The following is a 23,476-nucleotide window of genomic DNA, read 5'->3' as shown; positions in this document are numbered from 1 at the left end:
AAATAGAAGAACAAATTGACTTAATCATGCCTCTTGTTATCAATCTACCATTCCGTAAAGGACTTCTAAGGTCCACAAGGTTTGCCTGATGACTGATTGTACACATCAGCTTGCAACTATAACGTCCCTGAAAGAACTAAACATTCGTTAGAATACAACACACTACCGGAATCGCACCCTATGCCGACGGCAAGGGCCGTCGGCATAGCCCTGATATGCCGTCGGGACATGCCTATGCCGACGGCCCCCGTCGGCATAGGGCCGTCGGCAACATATCCGTCGGCGCAGCTCGGGAGGCCGTCGGCATAGAAAGGCCGTCGGCATAGGATCTATCCCGACGGTGTCCGTACATCTATGCCGACGGCCCTGGCCGTCGGCAACATTCCCGTCTGACGGCGGCCGCCGTCAAGTGACGACCACCCGCTGCTCGCCACGTGGCTCACCTATGCCGACGGCCAGGCCGTCGGCATAGATGCCACGTGTCAGCAACTGGGCGCTCCTGGGGCAAGCCTATGCCGACGGCCTAGCCGTCGGCATAGTTTGTATTTGATTTTTTTCTTTTTTCTGTTTGTTTTCAAATCAATTCAATTCAAATATACAGCACATATCAGCAGATATATATGATGGAAATAGACATATAGAACACATCTAAGTATCATCCGTCACCATCACAACAATATATGCATAAGCATCATCATAATCAACATAAATATAAGCATAAGCATATAAAGAAGCACACAAGTCATCTAAAGGACCATCAAAGACCACAAGTTTATCATCATCACCACACACAAGTCATCTAAAGATACATAAGCATAAGCATACAAGTAACCAAAAGGCTTAAGCGCCAGGACGTCGAGCACCGCGGAGGTCGTCACCGCTAAGACCGCTGAAGCCCAGGTCGTCACTGCTAGCGGTAGCGGTACCACCAAGACCGCCTCCACCTCCGCCTCCGCCTCCATGGATCGGAGTGGTCGGGCTCCGTGACTCGGGAGTGCTGTGAAGACCACCGCCAATGGTTGATCCACCGGTTCCCTGGATGTTGAAAAGACATATTAACGGGATATATGACTGTGTTGAAAGGCATGATATGCTTTGAGTTAATAGATTGGGGATGAACTAACCGGCGAGGGGCCAGCGTTCTGTGCCACAAACCCCTCAAAGGTCAGCAACGTTGGTTGTGCGGGAGGACCCTCTGCTAATGGCCATTGAGGACACCTGCCGGCCGCCATTTCTTGAAAAGCGTGCCACGCCATGGTCTCCTGGCGTGTGTACTCCATGTAGGCCTACAGTATGACATGATGAAACTCATAAAACTACTAAATGCGGAAAATAAAGTGAGCAATGAAGATAAAAGGGAAAATACTTACAGTTTGCTGCTCCTGAAAGAGGGACAGTGACGGTGCACTGCTCATGGGCGTGCTCGTGCGCTGGCTCAGGGTCGGGTCGATCCGACGGAGCTGTGTGTAGGAGATAGTAGGAGTGATCACAGCATCGAGAACCGCCTCCCGACCGTGCTCCTTCGGCCCCATGCCCACCACCACCCTTTCGTCCAGATCCGCCGCAATGGGGTCAGGTGTGTCAGGATGTAACGCCAGATACCCATCGGAGTAGGCCTTCTTCCTATGCGCGGTCTTCTTGCCGTAGTACTTGGGCTCGCCAGGCTTGGGGTCCTTCCGCGTATGGGCGATCTCCCACGCCTGCATGTGTGAGAGCGGCCGCTTCAGTTTCTCCTCCTGCACCACCAAACAGAGGTTAGTCATACATAAGAAAGTAATGGTAAATAGAAGAAGAAGAATGTTTAATGGGGTTAGTCATACATTAACTGCCTTGTGGAGATAGTGGTTTCGGTTTCCCTGAGCATGTACTCCCTCCTTCCCTCGGTTAGCCTTGTTTTTGACTCTCATAGCCGCCCAGGCTCTAGCCTCATCACACCAAAGATCCACCAATGCCGCCCAGGACTCGTCTTTTCCATAACACCAATTTGGTAACACCTACATAATGAAAGCATAATGGCATGTCAACACGAAACGGTGAAATGTACCACAAGGTAATGAAAGCATAATGAAAAATCTTTTATACTTACCTTCAAGAACTCGTCCCTCTCCAAGGTAATGCCCATCCTCCGCGCGTCTTCCTTGGTCATCTTCACACCAAGATAGTCGTGATGGTATGTCGAGATGGCCACATAGCGCACCTCGTACTGCATCTGGCGGTCCTTCTTCTTGCATTGGCGCAGCACGATCTGGTCCGCTCTGGCCCTGTGCTCCGGGAGAACTCGATAGAATTTCTACAATCATGCACGAAACAAGAATGGAAGAAGCCATGAGTTAAATCATTCATGAAACTAGAATGGACTTGTGCTTCTGAAGAGAACTCACCCAGAAAGTGGTGATCACGGCCTTGGCATGGGTCCCATGGTCCGCGTGGAGGGCCGCTTCCCAGTGCTCCCAGCTCGTGGCCAAGACCCGATGGTTCGGGTGCCTGACTGGATCCGGACAGTACAACCCCGGCCAGTGTAACTTCAGCAAGACGGTTATGAGGCCGTTGGGAATACGGACCCCTTTAGAATATATCCAGTTGCTGCAAAAGAATGAACTATTAGCATGTGACAAGCAAAATAAATAACAACCGGAATGAGCATGTGACAAGCAAAATAATGAAATTATTATAAAGTGGCACTTACTCTTTCCCCGTGGGCTCAATGAGCCACTTCTGCTCCTCAGTAGCAGGAACCTGCTTTGGTAGCTTTGCGTTACCACGCAGCCACCCCTTGTTGTCAACCCCCTCCCCGCCACCACCCTCCTCCTCGCCTGCCTCCCCCTCCCCAACCTCCTCCTCATCCTCCTCCTCCTCGTCGTCCTCCTCCACCTCCTCCTCGGCCCCATCCCGAACCTCCTCCTCCTCCTCGCCTGCCTCTTCCTCGTCCTCCTCCTCACCAGAGGAGGGTACCTCACTAGAGGAGGGTACCTCACTAGAGGATGGCCTCGAAGACAACACCCCTAAGTCGGTGAGGGTGCGCTCTTTCTGGCCGCGACCCCCTGTAGTGGCTCTCCCCCCACCACCTCGCCCTCTAGGGGCTCTCCCCCCGCCCCCTCCTCCTCTAGGGGCACCTCTCCCTCGACCTCCCTGTGAGGAGTCATCGTCAAGTAGCCGGGGGGAGGATTACGTGCTCGACCACTCCGACTAGGCAGGCCAACGACCTTGCGTAGGAAACCCACGCCGTCGGCCTTCCCCTTGCCCATGTTCCACGAACCTGCATTGAAAAGAGAATAAGAAATTAGTAAATTAATGAAATGAAGGAAAAGGCATGATAATAAACACATTAATAAAAATGCATAAAAGGCATATTCCTAAACTATAGAAAAAAAGACTTGACACGTACATCTGCTAGAAACCATATGAATCATCACTGTTGTAACCTCTTTCTCGGTCCGTCACATCATCACTATCAATCATATCATCTTCGTTGTCTGACGGAGGTGGAGGCTCTTCCTCGTCGTCAGCGTCTTCGTTTAACTTTTCTAGCATAAGTATGTCATTTTCATTGACAATGGTCTCACCATCATTCCGTGCATCGTCATCGTTTGGATCCACATCATCATCACCCAATGGTCTAGCGTCATCGTTTCTAACCACATGATCATCATCAGGTTGCTCTTGATAGAACACTCCCTCGTATGTCATGGGGTTAATGTTGTAGTAATCGTCTTCATTCGGGTTCGGTAGCTTACCATGTGGCGACACCTTGAACACAACTTCCCAACCCTTTAGGTACTCTTTCTGGCATGGGTAAGGCAGATAATATACTTGTGTAGCTTGGGTAGCCGCAATGAAGAGATCGGCTTCGGCATAGACGGTTGATGGTTTAACTTCGACCAAACCAATGGAAGGCGTATGTTTTACCCCCTCCCGCGGATCGAACCATCGACATTTGAACACAGGCAGACTTAGGGTCTCGCGCCCCTGGTGGAATTTAATCTCGTATATATTTTGTACCCTTCCGTAGTAGTCTACTGAATTTTGACCGGGGGTGTACACTCCGGTATTTATAGTTTTGGGATCAGGCCGGCTGTTCTGGTGCTCCTCTGTATGGAAGCGATACCCATTCACATCATACTTTTTACATGTCATGACGGCAGGGTCAAAACCCATGGAAACCCATCTCAATTCATCATCCATAGATATGTTCGGATCTTTTCCCTACAAGTATAATTGAAATTGTTGCGTGCATTAGTTAACTAATAAATGTTGAACTAGGTATTTAATAGGGGAGTGTGGAAAATTACTTTCTCCATGAACCAAGCAACAAAATTTTTACGTCCAGGGTTTCCATGACGGAGAAAAGTAAGTGCCTCCGCCTCAGTAGGAGGATTCATTCCCGTCCATTCCTCTTGAACGAAATCACTAAAAAAGAAAAGCGGTGTTAGACCGGGACTAAGTGAACATAAAACATTATGATGTGGAAGACATAAAGGAATGGTGTAGTGGTATTACCTCATCCACACTTCCTCAACTTCCCTGATATTGTGCAAGATATAGAACATGAGGTCCTCCCACTCTTGTCGTGGCATGTTATAAGGTTTCGAGGCCCCAGCCCTCCCACCTTGCGCGTTGAATAGATGGAGCCTGGGTTGATACTTCGGCTCTTCTATATTGTATCGAGGCACCTTGTTATGCAGATGGGGAACGTGGTCTGGATAGTATGATGTCCTGAGGTCTGACACCTCCTCTAGGATAACTGCCTCAGCTATGGAAGCTTCAATCTTAGCTTTGTTTCCACATTTCTGTCGGAGATGCTTGTTCTGTCTCTTAGGGCCGTACTGCCAGCGATTCTGCACAGCCCCCCCCCCCCAACAATACCTCGTTCGCGAGGTGCAGAATGAGATGTGTCATCGGTATAAAGAAGCCTGGCGGAAAGATCTTCTCTAGCTTGACTATCAACTCCGGTGCCTTCTTATGCAATTTTTCAATCACGTCTTTACTTACTTCTTTAGCACAGAGCGTGCGGAAGAAATGGCTTAGCTCGGCAAGCACTCGCCAGACATGCTCGGGGACATAGCCTCGAACCATCACCGTCATTATCCGCTCAATCCATACATGGTAGTCATGACTCTTCAGGCCGGTCACTTTGCCCGTTGAAAGATTGACTCCCTTACTTATATTCGATGCATAACCATCGGTGAACTTCAAAATGTGTTTCAGCCAGATAAGTACTTCCTTTTTTTCTGGCGGTTTAAGGACAAAGTCAGCATCTGGCTTGAACCAGTTTTTTCGACCGCCTGTGGGAGGCTTCATGTTCAGACGTGGTCTATCACAAATTCTCTGTTGATCGGCTCTAGCTTTAACGTTATCCTTCGTCTTATCAAGAATATTGAGGATCGTGTGGAAAAGGGACTCGGCCACATTCTTTTCGGTGTGCATCACATCGATATTGTAAGGAAGCTTGAGGTCCTTGAAATAGGGAAGCTGCGAGAAGGGGGTAATGTGAGTCCAGTTGTGCGTCTCACCATATCCCTCGAAGCCTTTGGCTTTGGCTTTGCCTTTGCCTTTGACTTTAGGCTGGAGAGCTTTTAGCTGAGCAAGAACATCTGCCCCCGAAAATGTTGGAATCTCGGTTACTTCATGAACAACCCGGCCTTTCGTGAAGTTCTTCTTGTCTTCCCTGTCTGGATGGTCTGGAGGGAGGAACTGTCGATGCAGGTCAAAGGCTACATACTTGCCACCCTTACTCAGCCAAATCATTCGCAAAGCCTGCATGCACACTGGGCATGGCATCTTCCCACTTGTACACCATCCGCAGAATAGAGCATAGCCGGGAAAGTCATGCATGCAATAGTGCAACCAAACTTTCATCAAGAAATTTCTCTGTAGATCCCGGTCGTATGTCAACGTCGGAAAGTACCAAGAATGGTGCAAAGCATCCACCAGCGGCTGCATAAACACACCCAATTGCTTCCCCGGATAATCAGGCCCCGGAATGATGAGCGACAAGAACATGGTCTTGCGTTGCATTAGGGCACCGGGAGGAAGATTGAGCGGAATTACAAACACGGGCCAGCAGCTGTATGGATTGGACGACATACCATATGGATTCAACCCATCACCTTATATGGCTATTCTGACATTCCCAGCCTCGGCTGCTTCCTCGGGGTATTCTTCGTCGAACGACTTCCATGCTTCCCCTTCCGATGGATGTACGATTTTTTTTGGATTGTACCTTATACCTTCCTTGTGCCACTTCATCATTTTGGCAGACTCCTTCGTGATGAAAAGGCGCTCCAGTCTTTTTATAAAATCAAGATACTGAAGAACCTTAACGGGGATGGTTAGCTGCTTTTTCTCACCATCCCCACCGACCACCTCAATGTACCGAGACGAACCGCACTGCCTACAGTACTTGTCATCCGCATACTCGTGCCTAAACAAAAGGCAATTCTTCGGGCAAACATCTATTTTCTCATAATCCATAGATAGTGCCTTCATGATTTTCTTTGTATCGTACGTGCTTTTTGGTAGTTCATGACCCTCGGGGAGGCTGTTAGCCCATACTCCCAAGAATGCTTCGAAGCATTTCTGGCTACAGCCGTATTCAGCCTTGACTGCAGTCAGTTGCGAGATGGCATCCAGCTGAGATATTTTCGCACCCGCATAAAGAGGTTTCTTCGACGAGGCCAAGACCTCCAAGAAGGCCTTTGCGGTTGCCTCCGGCTCCTCCGGTTCATTCTCTGAAGGTGTCGCATTCGCCGTTTCTGCAACAATGACATCATCTAGCATGTCCCTCACCCCGTCGTCCTCATATCCATCGATGCGTTGTCGCATCACCTCCTCTCTACCACGGTCCTGCTCGGCTATGTTTATCGGCGGCATGTCAAAGTTTGGCATATATCCGTGCGTGCGAAGGTGCTCACTCATGTCCGTCTGATTTCTACGGTGACGTCTGGCACATCTCGCACAGGGGCATGGTGGGATAATTCTCATTGGACGACGGAATATCTCCTTCAAATACACATCGGTTTTCGCGATCCACTCTGATGTTACTCGATTCCGATGGATTAAACCACTGTACATCCACTGATTATCTGCCATCCTCTGCTTTTTTGCAAGCCACACAACATAATTAAGGATTCACTTAAATTAATCACATCAAATTTTCAGTTTCTACCGCGTTGAATCCACCTACATCTCTAATAGGTAAAGATGGGTCCTAATCCCACCAGAGGATGTGTAGATTGAGTACGTTCTCCATTCTACCCCGTTCCGAGACAAAATTTCGGCAGCACCTCCCCGCTGTTCTCCAGATACACGTCTCGGCAAATAGCCGAGAGAATGTGCTCCGGAGAACAATGGGGAGGCGCCGCCGAAATCCTGTCTCGGAACAGGGTAGAACATGGAGAACATAACCAATCTACACATCCTCGGGCTGTCCGTGGAAAACGCTGGACAATCCGAAAGAGCTGCGGTGATAAATATGCAACTGAATGCATATTTATCAATGCAACCCTTTCGGACGGGAGACGCCTAGGTTACGCCAGGTGACTTGAGAATGAAATCTAGTGATATGAAAAAAGGGAGGAGATTGACTTGTAGCTCACCCTCGGCTGTAGAGGAAGTAGTCGAACAGCAGAGGGATGCTCAGGGGGACCAACGTGTCGGACAACGGTCACTCCGATGAAATGCGACACCACAAAGCCTGCAAATTCCATCGCGACAAAAAATTAGAACATCACAATATCATCATCATCGTCTAACAATCATCGAATCATAAAAAAACATCATCATCATCCAAAAATTATCGATGCATAAAAAAACATCATCATCTATCATCAACATCATCATCTACCATCTGTCATATATCATCATCATCATCTCAAAATCATCGAAGCATAAAAAATCATCATTATCACTTCTCATCTAACAATCATCATCATCATCATCTCAAAAAAAATCCGTATGAACAAGTTATCTATCTAACTACCATCTATGTGTCTAACTATCACATTTAGCCCTCTTATCCTCTGCAAAATCATGAAAAAAAAGAAAAAAATTCTTGGGAGGGAAGGGGGCCGGACCTAACGGAGAGGAGGTCGAGGCGGCGGCTGCTCCGGGGAGGGAGCGCGGCGACTCCGGGCAGGAGGCCCTCGCCTCACCACCGAGCGGCGGCGGTGTTGGGTGGGGATGAGGTCGACTCGGGGCGGGGTGGCGGCGTTGGGCGGGGACGAGGTCGGGGCGGGGCGGCGGCCGGGGCGGCGGTGTTGGGCGGCGACGAGTTCGGGGCGGGGACGAGGTCGGGGCGGGGAGGAGCGTCGGCCGGGGCGGGGACGAGGTCGGGGCGGGGCGTCGGCTGGGGCGGGGACGAGGTCGGGGCAGGGAGGGGCGTCGGCCGGGGCGTGGACGAGGTCGGGGCGGGGCGTCGGCCGGGGCGGGGACGAGGTTGGGGCGGGGCGGCGGCGTTGGGTGGCGGCGGCTATCGGGGTCGAGAGAGAAGTTGGGGTCGGGGTGAGACAGAGGGGGAATGGGTGGAGGAGGATGAATAGCGAGTGGATAAGGTCACCCATATGCCGACGGCCTGGCCGTCGGCATAGGCTGGGTCCACAAGTCAGTGGAGCGGGAGGAGTGGATAAGGTGGCCCTATGCCGACGGCCAGGCCGTCGGCATAGGAGTGGTCCCACCTGACAGCGAGAGGGCCATCAAGTGGATAAGGGTGGCTCTATGCCGACGGCCAGGCCGTCGGCATAGATAGGAGGCCTATGCCGACGGCTATGCCGTAGGCATAGATGGCAACTACTTTTTTTTGAAAAAATAGTCCCACCTCGCCGAGGGAAAAGCAATTTGACCTGTTTAAATAGTTCACTAATCCATACGTTATAAGCTCCGGTATTCATTAGACTTATATGAAGAAAATGGACAATTACTGTGAAATTTTCAGTGCCCGGGCAGCCGGCCCGGTGCCCGAGCACTAAAGGTTTCACAGTGATAGTACATTTTCAATGATGAATACCAGAGTTTTTAATCAATTCAATTATTACATTTTTAGATTCTTAGTTTACCGTCTGTATGGGACCCGGTACCCGGTGCGACGCCTGTGACACCGGGACCCTAGGGATTAGGCGGTACGGGGGCCGTGGGGGGTAGCAATGCCACTGGAGCTTAGCCGTCGGCATAGGAACACTTTGGAGCAACATCCGGGCCAAACCCACAGCAAGATCCCCTCCGTGTAGACCCGACGCGTCTGTTTCACCCCTCCAGGTGCCGGCGGCGGCGCCGTCCGTGAGGGGGGCCACACCCCGAAGACGCGTGCCGCCTCTTCGGACATGCCACCACACCACCCCGCATGTATGAGGGCCCGGTGCGACGCTCCGGTAGCATTGCTACCCCCCAGGGCCCCCGTCCCGCCTAACCCTGTAGCGTTAGACCACGAGATCTAGCCCTTTGAATTTACACGGACGGGCTTTGACCAGTGGAACTCTCCCCCCGGTTGTGTTAGGTCAGCCCATAGGAACACTTTGGAGCAACATCCGGGCCATACCCACAGCAAGATCCCCTCCGTGGAGACCCTACGCGTCTGTTTCACCCCTCCAGGTGCCGGCGGCGGCGCCGTCCGTGAGGGGGCCACACCCCGGAGACGCGTGCCGCCTCTTCAGACATGCCACGACACCACCCTGCATGTATATATGAGGGCCCGGTGCGACGCTCCGGTGGCATTGCTATCCCCCAAGGGCCCCCGTCCCGCCTAACCATGTAGCGTTAGACCACGAGATCTAGCCCTTTGACTTTACACGGACGGGCTTTGACCAGTGGAACTCTCCACCCGGTTGTGTTAGGTCAGCCCATAGGAACACTTTGGAGCAACATCCGGGCCAGACCCACAGCAAGATCCCCTCCGTGTAGACCCGACGCGTCCGTTTCCCCCCTCCAGGTGCCGGCGGCGTGCTGTCCGTGAGGGGGGGCACACCCCGGAGATGCGCGCGGCCTCTTTGGACATGGCACCACACCACCCTGCCTGTATGAGGGCCCGGTCCGACGCTCCGGTGGTATTGCTATCCCCCCAGGGCCCCCGTCCCGCCTCTTCAGACATGGCACCACACCGCCCCGCATGTATGAGGGCCCGATTAGACGGGACGGTGTACCTGGGGGGGGGTAGCAATGCCGCTAGGTGTTGCTTTGGGCCCTTCTACGGTTGTGGAAGCGTGGTGGCTGGCGCAGGCACCCGGCACACAGCTCCGGGGTGTGCCCCCCTCACCGGCGCCGTTGTGAGTCAGGGCGGCAGCAACGTCCGTGAGGGGGGCAATCGATATACCATCGGGGTATGTTTTTTTGTTAGACAAGGCACATTTATGTTGTGAAAAAAAAACAGGAAAAAGTAAATAATATAAATAAAAAAATAAAAAAAAGAGGTATGCCGACGGCCTTGCGCACACGGCCACGGATCGATGACGTGGCAAAGGGCGGGGATCGATGACGTGGCAACATCCATGGGCCAGGCCTATGCCGACGGCCAGGCCGTCGGCATAGATTTGCCACCCAACGGACTGGCGAGCGACGCAGATCGATGACGTGGCGGGCGACGCGGATCGATGACGTGGGGGCTATGCCGACGGCCGCCGTTAGCCCGTCGGCGTAGACTGACGCCGTCAAAAGACCGTTTCCGTCCGGGTAGCCGGGCCCACGTTCTATGCCGACGGGCTTATCTATGCCGACAGCCGCCATAGGCATATTTCTCGCGACGCCGACGACTGAGCTTTGCCGACGGGGGCCGTCGGCATAGATGGATATACGCCGACGGCTTTTCTATGCCGACGGCTGGGGCTGGGCCGTCAGGATAGGCCAATCTATGCCGACGGGGGCCGTCGGCATAGGTTCGGCCGTCGGCATCGCCAGTTATTCTGGTAGTGACAATGTCAAACTTCTACTTCATCATGTCCTCAATAATTCATTCTTCATATCGGTAAATAGTACATGTGACCACAACATGGCCTCGCCAACGCCTGTTTGAAAAGAATAGTTGTCAAGAGTTTTGTGCTTGAAAAAAATAATTGTTGTTGAACCTCAAAATAATTCAAGATATATATGTCCAATAGGTTCACCCCTGTTAAGAAATCTTAGTTTTCTTTCTAAAAATTAGAGAAGCATATAAAACTTTTGACACGTGACCAAGTGTTCCAAGAGAAAGAACATATCTATAGATGTGAGATCCACTGGTGCATCCGGTCGTGGTTGTTGAGATTAATTTACACGGGTTCGTGCATACGTGCTAACTGATTGCATCAGTGCTTGACGTGCATGTATAGGCTTGGTGATACATGTCTACGTTGAGTTCATGGAGTGACTGGCTCATCACGTTCGACCGTGAGCCCATGGCAGAGCTTCCGTGCAAGGTTGCCAGGCTCTTTACAGAAATTTGTGCCAATAGGTATCTTAGCTTTGTTTGAGAAGGAGGAAATAGAACATATGAGGATCATCCGATTGGGTGGAAAAAAATTAACAGGCACGTGGCTGTGCCATGTTGCATGTGTGCATGTTCCAGGTTATGCTAATCCGGATCAATTACGCTAGCCGGCAGCACCTAGTTTTCCACGTACATGTTTTTGCTCAGGGAAGAGTCGATCCACCTGCTTGCTTAGGTAGAAATGTGCCTCGCTGAATACTTCCGTTTCTCTGTAACGTCGATCGGCTTAGAAAAAAAAATACCCAAATAAGTCACTACCTACCCGTGACGTGCATACATGGCAGGAAAGCACTCGGCGAGTCACGCGTTGCAAGATTGGGTATGAGAGAGGAAATAAAATAAAAGAGAACTCTCTGCAATGTTGATTTACTCAGGAGAAATCAAGCCAGTTCTTACTCGCGCGCCGAAGGAGAGAAGAATTATGACTGCTGAACCAAATTGCACGCACCAGCAGTGAGGAAACGGCGCCTCGATCCAGATTAAGAAGTCGATTCCACATCCAATATTAAAGATACAGTCAATTCAAAATACACCATCATGAAGACAAATTGGAATCAAATTATTGTGAGAGACGAATCAGATTTAGATTAATTAGGAAGAGAATTTTGATGTAATAAGTTCTTTGAGCACACTGGATCCATCCACCAACCTTCTGGATTCAGTTTGGGTTTGAGAGCACCTGGGTCGCCATGCCCCGAACTTGTAGACTTCACTTTGTGAGAGATCAGTGGGCTTGTTTTCTACAGGGAGACAGAATGGCAATGGAGATTCCATGGAGGAAGATCGCTAGATGAAAGAATTTTCAATGGTGAGAGAAAAGGAACGCTGTAACTTGTAGATAGAATTTTTTAGATAGATTGAGAGTTTGAGACGGGCTTTGCTTCTATTTGCCCAACCCATTTTTTATCCAGGGCCCCAAGCGGCTTGTTATTTCTTCTATTATTTTAATATAAATGAGGAGTCCTGTTTCTTTACTAACAGTTTAACTTGGGGCCGCACTAATTATTTGTTAGAAGAGAGTTCAAAGTGGAGATACATTATTTTTATTTGTTGACCAAACTGAGTGTTTTTTTTCAGCACCAGAATTACATGGGTTAATCTACACCGCTATAATTTGGTCCCACCAGATTAACGGTCCGTAAATTCTAATTAACGTGGGAATTTGTAGGAAGTGCCTAATTAGTATAGGTAGGTAGGTAGGTATAGGTATAGGTATAGGTATAGGTATAGGTATAGATAAATAGATGGAGAAGTGTTGAAATCATCCGGCTGATCTATTACGATCGTAAGCCGCGTCTAACGCTCGCCAGGCGTCCTTGCGGGCCCGCGCATCACACAACTCTTTTCTTCCTGTACACCACACGCTTGACCACAAACCGCTCCAGACTTATCTCTTGAATCCCGTCGTCGCTTACAAGGCCTCCGGGTGAGCCGCTCGTGGCCGGAGAAACTCACCGGGGGTGCTGCAACTGGCGGCCGCAACACACCGTGGCCTGCTGCATTCGCGCGAAACGGCGTCTGATGTTGCCGACGTTGCAACCGCACAGCTTGCCGGCGATGCAGCCGTGACCGGCGCTGCAAAGGTGGGAGCGGCCGCATCGTTAGTACCGTCTACTGCGGTTGGAGTTGCCGAGCAAGTCGATGCAACCACTGGATCTCGGCGGCGGCAGCGACGTATTCTTGCTGCAACGCAACACTCGCCGGCGGCAGCCCTTGCTTCAAGACAGCACTCGCCGGCGGCAGCCCTTGCTTCAACGCAGCACTCGCCGCGGCAGCCCTTGCTTCAACGCAACACTCGTCGGTGGCCGCCCGTGCTTCAACGCATCACTCGCCGGCGGCCGCCCTTGCTTCAACGCAGCACTCGACGACGGCCGCCCGTGCTGCAACACAACCGTCGCCGGTGGCCACCCTTGCTTCAACGCTGCACTCGATGGCGGCAAGTTTGGCGGTGCTGCGCGGCAGGGCGGTGATGTAGGCAGGAGCAACAAATCGGTCGGTGCCGAGCTGGGTGCTGCGACGGAACGACGGTGCTACGGCGGCTTCTGTGCATGATGTTTGCGTTATGCTGAATGTGGAAGAGAAGGAAGTGATTGTGTGTTGACCCATCTAACGGCTTCACGGGGCAGATCGGACGGATACACACCCGACTGATTTTCACTGGAAATAAGTCGGATGATTTGTAGCAGCCGCCTAAATAGATAGATTAACGTGGAAATTTGTAGGAAGTGCCTAATTAGTATAGGTATAGAGGTATAGATAGATGGGTGCAGCTGAGTAAAAGCCATGGAGTGATTTCCACGTTTTTCCTCATTCAAAGCTAGTAAATCTTGGCATACTGGTAATGCTTGTACGTGAGTTAGGCCAGTCCGACAGCTACAGCTACAGCTACAGCATGAGACTGTACCATCTCTTAGCCTTGCCATATATATATAGACGGGAATCTGATGTGACACTTTAAGAAGGAAAGAGATTAACACTTCATTTGCAGATGTAACTGCTTTTTTGAGGAGCTTTACAAATTAATTCTCTCGTTCCATTTCAAGATGAACAATGGAAAGGAGGTGCAGAAGGAACGGCAGCAGAAATTTGACCGCAGGCCTGCTCGCTTGGAAGGACTTAATGGCCTGCCAATCAGCAAGTACAAAAGAAGTAACCTTTCTGCTCTACGTCTGTAAGTTGCTCAAGGGTCTTGTGAAAATTTGAAAGCATCCTCGCTCATGAACCTTGAACACGACGGCCCTTTTTCCGAGTAACTGCTTCACTCTATAGGGACAGTGTAGATGCTTTTGTGACCATGCATGCTAACGATATCAGGATATGGAGAGGAAGAATTAATATGAACAAGACCACAGATTGTTAGTTTTCCTCGCCGCAACAATTTGAACATGTGCTTTTTACTTATTTGGTGCTTGTCTCCTTGATTAATCCCTATGAGAAAACAAAGATAGATGTACTTTTATTCTTTGTTGAGAGAAGAAACAAGAATATGTTATCTGTCCAGTTATTCTCATCAATCCTGTGCGTGATTAGTAGATTGTCTTACTATTTTGTTTGTTTTCCCATACTTGTCTGAAATTTTCCAACTGAGGAACAGAAATAGCCTTTTCATTTCCTAATTTCTAAGTTAGTGTTGACACTTCCAAGTGTGAAAAGTAGTAAACTGAACAAATAGTCCTTTTCTTTTAGAACTTGTTTTTTGAAAAGGATGATTACCCCTAGCCTCTGCATCTGGACGATGCATGCATCCATTTTACTAATTATTCATCAAGACCTTACAAAGTAGTACATCATGTAGTCTGAAGCCACCATCTTAGCAATAGCTGTCGCTACTTCTATCCACTCGATGAAGGTGTGCCGATAGTCCGAGTCTAATACCAAACAGACATCGCACAAAAGCCTAACATCTAAAGCGGGAGGCCCCAAGCAAGCCACATACTAGGTTTGGAGCACAAACCAGTACGACGCACTCTCATGTGTCGTCGCCGCCATGTTCCGCCAATCCATCTTCAAAGCAGAAAATAATGCACCGACCTTGCCAGACCTCTCTGCCATCGATGCCACCATGACGCCAGACAGCGTCCTCCTCCTACGCGAGTCCATCTTCGTGCATCGGACGCCGAATCTCCACTGCACCACGCCGCCGAGATCCGCCGTCTTTGATGCGGTAAATGAAAAACCACGCCACCACTTGTCTCCTCCATCCATCCGCTGCTCCAAATACAATGCCCCCATGAGGGAGAACGACGCCTAAAGCGCCGCCATCGTCCGATCCGGGAACCCCGGTCTAGGTTTTCACCCGGAACAGCGCAAGCGAGTCGACGGTAGCTGCAGTTGCGATGTCTTCATCAAGATAACGACGCGATGTGTATCTTTTAGAACTGCAGAACAAATATACCTTACCTTAATCATGTCATTTATCTTAGGATGACTAATCATGTCCTAATATTGAACTTACATTTGTTGGTAAGTACATATTTATGGTTTTACAGTAGAGTATTTGCAAAGTCAGTATTACATTCATATCCTATTGCCACTGAACTCGTGATTTCTTAATATGTTTCAGACATTCTGGCACTTGACTTTACAAGCTCACATTTACAACTATTTCTACTGTACTATGACACATGGAACTTCAACTTTTTTCGATAAAGGGCATTTTTATTGACTCAAAATGTAGCATCAAGCGGATACAAAACATAATGAGCATCACCCGGCTTCTGAATAACTAAGATGCACATAGCCAAACAAAAACAAATTGAAAGAATATAAAAAAGGCGACATATCAGCAATAGTAGGATCATATAGGACCGACAGTCCGCCTATGTCGAAGGAGTTGGTGCGGCTATCCGTAGATTATGCTGCCACCATGCTAAGTGAAGACCTCCCTGGCCACCCGCTTCAACCGCGTACACACCGTCTTGAATAGAGGTTGATACTCCGGTCGATGTAGTGTAGACAATGGCCTTACCAATACTGTCACTGCTTGATAACCAAAACCAGCATCGGCAACATGACAGTATCCCAATGACAACCAATTACTGCTCCCTGAGATCGCAAAAGGAGTTGCGCTCGCATCGCCTCCAGGGGGGCGGCTCGGGCGCCCTAGCCGCCGCCGCCTCTAGGCCCTCCCTCCCCCCTGATTCTCCGCCACCGCCGGAGGAGGCCGGCGAGCGCAGCTCGCCCGTCGGACGGCGGACCTTCCTCCTCTCCTCACGAGGGGATCCTCTGGCCGAGACTTGATGGCGAACCTGGTCGCCCGGCGTGGAGGCGGAGTGGGCGTGATGGGGCGGCGGCCCGATCAGATTCCGGCAGCGGTTGTCTGCAGGGGCAGCGTGGGGCTGGCCATGGCGGCTGGCGGCGGCGGATCTGGGGCCCCCACCCCAGATCGGTTCCCCTCCAGATGGTGCCGGTGTGCGCCGAGGTTACCCCCACTCACCGGCGTGGTTGGGGGTGGCCGGAGGTGTGTGCGTGAGGCCGGCATCGCTCGGAGTCGGCTCGGACGTGCGCGGCGGTGGGAATCTGGCAGGCGGCGGCCGGCTATGAATCCCGGTAGCGTCATCTCCGACTCGATCTGCTCTGGTTCGTGGTAGTTCCAATACCAACCCAGTGCTGGCTAGACAGATCTGGTGGGTGGGCATGGATCCGGGAGAAACTCCAGGCCGGCGTGGCGGCTGCACCAAAGTCGACGCCCTCCGCGCCGATTCCCTTCTTGGAGGCTTCGATGTGGATCCTACGCCCCCACCTCTGCCATGAGCGCAGGCGAAAGCCTCTGTTCCTCTATTTGGGCGACGATGGCACTTTGGTGTCGTGTTCCTTCCTGAAGGCGTCGGCCGAGGACTGCTCAGGGTGGTGGAGTTGCTGGTAGTTCGGAGTCGACGCGAGATGGCATGTAGGTGGAGCGGTGTGGCATCAACAGTATCATCGACGGTGGGTCTTGGCGGCATGGCGCAGTGGAGACTCGGCGTCCGATGCGCGGAGATGGACTCACGCAGGAGGAGGAAGCTGTCTGGCGTCGTGGTGGCGTCAACGGCAGCTAGACCTTGCAAGGTAGATGCAACAGTACAGCTCTGAAGATGGATTGGTGGCAGGTGGCTGCGGCGACCTCATACCCGGCAGGCGTCCTGGTTGAAGAGTGCGCCGGACCGGTGGGTGCCCCATACCCGGCAGGCGTCCTGGATGGGACCTCTGGTCTTAGATGTTAAGTTTGGCTGCGAGGTCTGTTTGGTATTAGGCCCAGACTATCAACATCTCTTCATCATTTGGATAGGAATAGCGACATATGTTGCCTAGACGGTGGCTTTAGTCTTGCTGTTGTATTACTTTGTAATGTCTTGTGTGAACAATTAATAAAGTGGCTGCATGCATCATCCAGATGCAGAGGCCGGGGTCCTCCTCCATTTCTAAAAAAAAAAGAAAAACCAATTACTGCTTGGAAGGACTTAATGGCCTGCCAATTAATTTAGCCGCTGCTTGGCAACCATGCCTTTAGACCAGTCTCAGCGTAAAGTTTCACCTCATACGTAACACTAAGAATGAAATAGGATGTCTCAATGCACAGTTTCATCTCACAATTTTATAGGATAGCTTTAGCATTTCTTTCGTATACTATGCTGCGATGAAATGTGGTACGTGAACTTTATACCCTCCGTGCCAAACTTCGTCGTCTGCGACCCGTGGACATGCCAACACTAGAAGATCTATCGTCAGAATAAGAAAACTGATAGAAAAAAATAATGAATTTTCCAGTGTGTTACATATCGACAAGGTAAATCATTTCACTGTCAGTTTTTATGATACGCACAGGGAAAATAGTTTATTTTCTATCAGCTGACTAAAGGCGCCTTATTGGACTTCAGTGTATCTCAGAACCAACATACCCCCAATTACACAGTGTCATTCTCACTTTATGAAAAATCAAACATTTAAATTTTGAACAAGCACATATAAGAAAATATTAATTTTTATGGTGCATAAGAGCAGCTCCGGCAAAAGCCCTCAAATAAAATCACTTGGAATACCTATCTTTTTGCATAGCCACCCGCCCGCTCCTGCTCCCGTAGGGGAGCATCGGAGTCCATTCGGTGGAGGTAGAGCCACCCGAGGAGGAGTCCACTCCTGCAAGCGGACGCCGGTCTCTCCCGGTGGATCCGGGCGGTACCAATCTGATTTTCATATATTTTTAATCATTTTTATTCAATAATTTAATAATAACCCCTCCAAAAAATATTTATAGATCTGATCCTGTTGGTCGTGCCACTCTCGCAGACACGACCAAATAACGATGTCGCGTCAATGCATCTGGCATGGCAAGATCTACCATGTCGGACGGTGTTTTCGACATGGACTTACCACAGACGTGACACTATTGTTTTGTTGCGCCACTGGGAATGTCGTGACAAGATTGAACTTTCAAAAAATCATAACTCTTCAATACGACGTCGGATGAAGATGCTTTTTATACAGAAATTGTAAATCACGACGTGTGATCTACAGCTTTCTGGTTTTTAGTTTTTTTTTTCATTTGAGGGCATTAAGGTGCTCAAAAAAATTAGCACCATAATAATCGCGTACTAGCGCTCGCCATATTAGAAAAGAATTCTCTTTTTTTATATGGAGTCAAATGAAGATACTTTTTATACCAAAGTTGTAGCTCTCAATGACATCTACAACTTCAGCAGCATACTTTTTATACCAAAGTTGTAGTTTTATGTTTTTTTACATTTGAGGTCGCTAAGATGCTCGAGAAACTAATATAAACCTTCAGCAACATATTAATTATAGCTGTTATGTATATAGATATACGTTACATCTAGATGCATAGCAAAATGGAGGAACTAAATATAAATAATTATACTTGTTCATCAAAAGATAAGAAGATAAACAACGAGCATCAGCTTTGTGTAGGTAACTATGCCACTGATGAAACTCTCTCTATCTCTCTCTTCATAAATAGCCTGCCAAGTCAGCAAATTCGCTGATGTATCACTGCATTAAATGAGAATGATAGTCTTTTGAAACCCCCATTGAGACTGGCCGTTTCGTAGGAGGACATGCGCTTTGTTTGAGAACAGTTGCCTTTTCATCAAGTTTCTCTCTCTCTCTCTCTCTCTCTCTCTCTCTCTCTCTCTCTCTCTCTATTTGACCTCTAAGGATTGATTGCTTGTAATTATTACCTCCTTTATTAACAAAAATGGTGCACAACATGTGCCCCTTGGTTCAAAAAAGAAAACGATGAGCAGGCATCTTGGAAGGTCATCCGATCTCCAGTCACTTGGGATAATGTGCTGGATCAGACCAGTCTCGACGATGCCAGTGGATCCGGAAGCTACGACAGGTCTATTGGGCATGCATGGGGAAGAATCTCACATGATTAGCACGCTGTGAGATCGAGGTCATGCGACATGATTTGTCAGTGTTGACCGTTGATTGATGTTGTACTTCTGTTGCAGCGATAGAAAAGGAAGAGGGTCAGCTCATCGAGCCTGGCGTACTAGCATATTCCATCTCACGAATCATGAGCAGATTAGAAACAATTATCTAAGCAGCATATTCAGAATAGAGTTTAAAACATTAGCTAAGCACTAATTACCGATGAACCAGCTGGCGTACTATGTTCCATCTCACGCATCATGAGCAGATTATAATTAAAATAATGAAGCCACCATATCTGGCGTACTATATTCCATCTCAAGCATTTATTTTTGCAAAAAAAAAAGAAGCTAGATAAAAGCGGAAACAAAAATGGTGAAACAATAAGGAATATGGCATGAGATCAGCAGGTCGTTGCAAGCAATTAGTGAATGTTTCACATTTCACTTGGAAAGGCTTGAGGTACCAGTGGATGTTGGAGCAATAACTAGGAAAGCCAACTGCCCACCGGCGGACCTACCGGCCGCCTCCGCCGAACAAGCAGGTCTATGGCCGCAAAATTAGAGACGTGTTTGTGCTTGACAGTGACGACGTCAACATATCCCTATATAATTTCAGGGTGCCCTACTACAAGTGGCTCAACGGTTTTGCTGTCGATCCTCAGGCCAGAGCACGCGGATCGCCAGGCATGTTAATGTTCTATAGTATATCTCATGTGGTTGCATAGATCTGGGAGAAGAGGAACGCGTCGACGGAGAGGTCTGCCATGAGTGCAGGAAACACACAATGGGATACTTAATTGGCGTGTCAGCATACTTTGGACTGGTTCTATCTCTTGCGTCAAAAATCACGGTGGGACACGCAAGATGCGAACCGAAGGTTGGAGCAGCAAGTACGCGGCCGGCGGGCATTGGCAAGTGGCTATAGAGCTGCGGTCGATGTTCGCAGAAACTCTTCATGAGTGCAGCAGGAGGCTGCGCGGGCTCACGAGACCAGGCTTAGTCAACAATAGCAGTGATATAGTGGTAGAGCCGCACACGGTGTAGCACCGTTGGGGCGGCCATACGTAAACAGCAAAAGGGACGCTTGAAGACGTGGATGCTATATATACCAAGATATGGATTTACACATGAACCGTTCCACAGATCTGTTTTATTCTGAGGAAAACAAACTCTGAAAATTACATCATTGAACATTGCAAAGGGCAAGCAACATAAAAATGTTACACGATCGATTTGATTTATGAAGAGCCACAAAACAGGCATAGACAAGGGGACACCCTTGTTAGCTAGCCATCTTATTGCTGGAACAGCGGAAAAGGTAGGAAATCAAACACTCTGATGATTAAGAGGAACATGCAGGTAGCTGCAGGCTGCAGCAGGGTCGAATACTGAATTATTTAGGAATGGTGTAAACACCAATCCTTGTGATGAAAACATTTAGAGTTTCTGCAAAGAAGCCCACCACGGTCGCATTCTCCGGCACGGTATAGCTGAATGGTTGGCTGGGGATAGTTCCAAAAGGACCATACGTATTGGTGTTGGTGACGATCTTAAATTGTGTCAGCCAGGATCCCAATGTCCCACCCCCAGTGATCTGCTTCACAAACTCTGATGGGCCAAACTTTATCTGTAAAACAGCGCAGAATTAGTGAAGAGGAAAATTAGATGTATCATAAAGTATTTATTAGATGGCGTATGTATATATAGCTACTAACTCCATCGCTCCCAAAAAGATATAATTCTAAAATAGTGTTAGGTCAAATTATCTTAATTTACATAAAAAGATATTACCTTATATCATACTGCTAAATAAGCAAGTATGCGTACACTCTCTGTTATACAGACTTTTATTCATATATATAGGTCGCAGTGCTTTAAGTCAAACGTTACTATCTTTAATCATCTAATCAATTTCAAAACATCCTTATAGTTTTGCAACATATATATGAATTATATACTATAAAAGTATTTCCCATAGTAAATCTAAAAACATAAATCTTATGTTATGAATCTATATATAGTCAAAGATACAAATGCTTGACTTAGAACAAAACTAATACGACAAGTAAAAAACTTAGTGAGTACGAATTTTTATGGATTATAATATATATTTTCATTATACTATATATATACCTATGTTTGGAGTCTTACTGTTTGTTACTATTTTCAAGAAAACCAATTAAGTTAGTTTGACTTTAACCAAACAAAGAACTGCATCGTCTTTTCTATGATGAAGGCAGGCATGAACCAACATGATTTGCAAAACAACCGCACGCGGATGCATGGTAAAGTATGAAATCTACTCACTTCGTTTGTGAATAGACCCCGATTGACACCCCAAGTATCAGTGGTGTGGATTTGCCCGTCTTCGTCAACATAGGAAAACTGTAACCCTTCAACTACACCATGATGGTAGATTGTTACACTTTCCAGACGACGTGATTTGCCTCCCATCTCATGAAGGGAGCCTCCAGTCATTCCACCCCATGGTCCTTGCTTTATAGGTGCAGGGATCTTTGTAGGTGCAATGATCTCTGTAGGTGGAGCGATCTGTGCAGGTGGTGCGATCTGTGTAGGTGGACAGACGACGACCTGAATATGAAGGAACAAGCATTTTGAGTGTTGGTTTAGGCCAACAAAATGTGAGAGCAAAGGAATAATAAATGAGAGAGCCAAACGAGTCATTGGCCAAAAAAGGAGAGTCCTCTACTTCTCCCTAGCTCTCCCCATTTTATATGGGTGGTAGGAGATGGGTTCTGTTTATGCCCCACGGTGGGGTTTATATTTACCACTGTGGGCTACAATTGGACCCCTGGTGCAGTTTGTATAAAAAAATGCCACTAAAGGCTACAAATGAAACTCCAAATATTATTTTGCGAGCCCTACTAAGCTCGATTCGAAATAATAACGGAAAAGAAATGATAAGTATTTTACCACATATAATAATACAAAGTGACCACCGAGACCACCAGAATATATAATGCAAAGTGGAGAACCTGAAATTAGTTACACGTACGCTTACCTCCTTCATGCGGCAGAAAAATTCAATAGTAAGCTCCTGTGTTGTTGTATTGCCTATAACACTATGTACTCTTCTGTTGATGATACCACGTGCCATTGTGAATTCACCGGTCCCACCTACAATGGCCCACTCACTTTCTTCACAATCATCATTAGCTCCCATAACCTGAAGAGTGGACCCTTTGAACCTGCATGCACAATATTAAATATAATCTAGTCAATTTTGTTCCAATATAATAATTAGGCCTGTCTCATCAGCAGTGGTTTCATGCCCTAATAAAGACTCCCATGTATTATTGGCCTTAGAGGTAAAACAATAAAAACCGTGGAACAAAGAGATAAGCAACATACCTTCCGACCACAAACACCAGGGTGAACCAATTGCTCCATTTGCCGGCAAGTGTGTGCATGCCGTGCGTTTGGGCAACCAGTTTCGCCTCGGAGCAAGTGCCGTCATAGATCCCCCAATTGTTCACAACAGTTTTACCTAGCCCTGTCGCAGCATTGGGCTGTATCACGTCTGACTGATTCGTGTTGCAGCCCGCAAAGATTTGGCGCAGATACAGATTGCCGACGTTCACCTTGGCGTTCTCCACGGTTCCACCGAAGTCGCAAGTCACCTTGAAATCGGTGGAGACGTCGCTGCCTCTGGGCGGGCAGCTTCTGTGCACCATGGGGACGTCCATGGTGGGTTCGGATGAGCCGTCGCAGCTGATCTCCATGGTGGGGCCATCGGTGGGTGTGCAGGCCATTGCTAGCTAGCTGGTGGTGGTGCTACTCGACTCAACTTAATTGTCTACGGAAGCTGATGAAACACAGGTGCGTCTACTCGTATTTATAGCCCGGGCCGGAACTGCAAGCTAGCTCAACACCAACACAGGTACGTGTACTCCTATTGCTTAGTTAGGTGACAAGCATAGCCGTGACGCTGGCCAATGGTGACGTCGCCCATCCGCCCGCGCTGCCAATCCTGTGGCCAGTGGGCAACGAGGGAGAGGAGAGCAGCAGTCCCGTGGGTTCACACGCGCGCCTGCGCTGCCGTTGGGCGTCCTGTGGTGTGCCAAGCGACAAGCGTTGCGGGCTCTGCTTGCAAGCTGAGTCCCATGGGTTCACACGTCCTTGCAAATTTCAAGGA

At 48.8% G+C, this 23,476-nt stretch overlaps 1 protein-coding gene across 1 annotated transcript; it reads right to left on the bottom strand.

The window, feature by feature from the left end:
- Nucleotides 1–20,440: 20,440 nt before the first annotated feature.
- On the bottom strand, nt 20,441–23,214 carry LOC109783551 (uncharacterized). The gene is made up of 4 exons (XM_020342150.4): nt 22,693–23,214; nt 22,343–22,529; nt 21,628–21,912; nt 20,441–20,947 (listed from the first exon to the last, which is right to left on the bottom strand). Exons 1-4 carry the CDS (start codon nt 23,091–23,093, stop codon nt 20,714–20,716), a joined length of 1,107 nt encoding a protein of 368 aa, XP_020197739.1. The 5' UTR covers nt 23,094–23,214; the 3' UTR covers nt 20,441–20,713.
- Between the last annotated feature and the right edge of the window lie 262 nt (nt 23,215–23,476).

Source organism: Aegilops tauschii, chromosome 7 (assembly GCF_002575655.3).
Source record: "Aegilops tauschii subsp. strangulata cultivar AL8/78 chromosome 7, Aet v6.0, whole genome shotgun sequence".
Classification (NCBI taxonomy): Eukaryota; Viridiplantae; Streptophyta; class Magnoliopsida; order Poales; family Poaceae; genus Aegilops; species Aegilops tauschii.
Note: the sequence above shows the minus strand (reverse complement) of the source record. Positions and strands in the feature narration are given on the sequence as shown.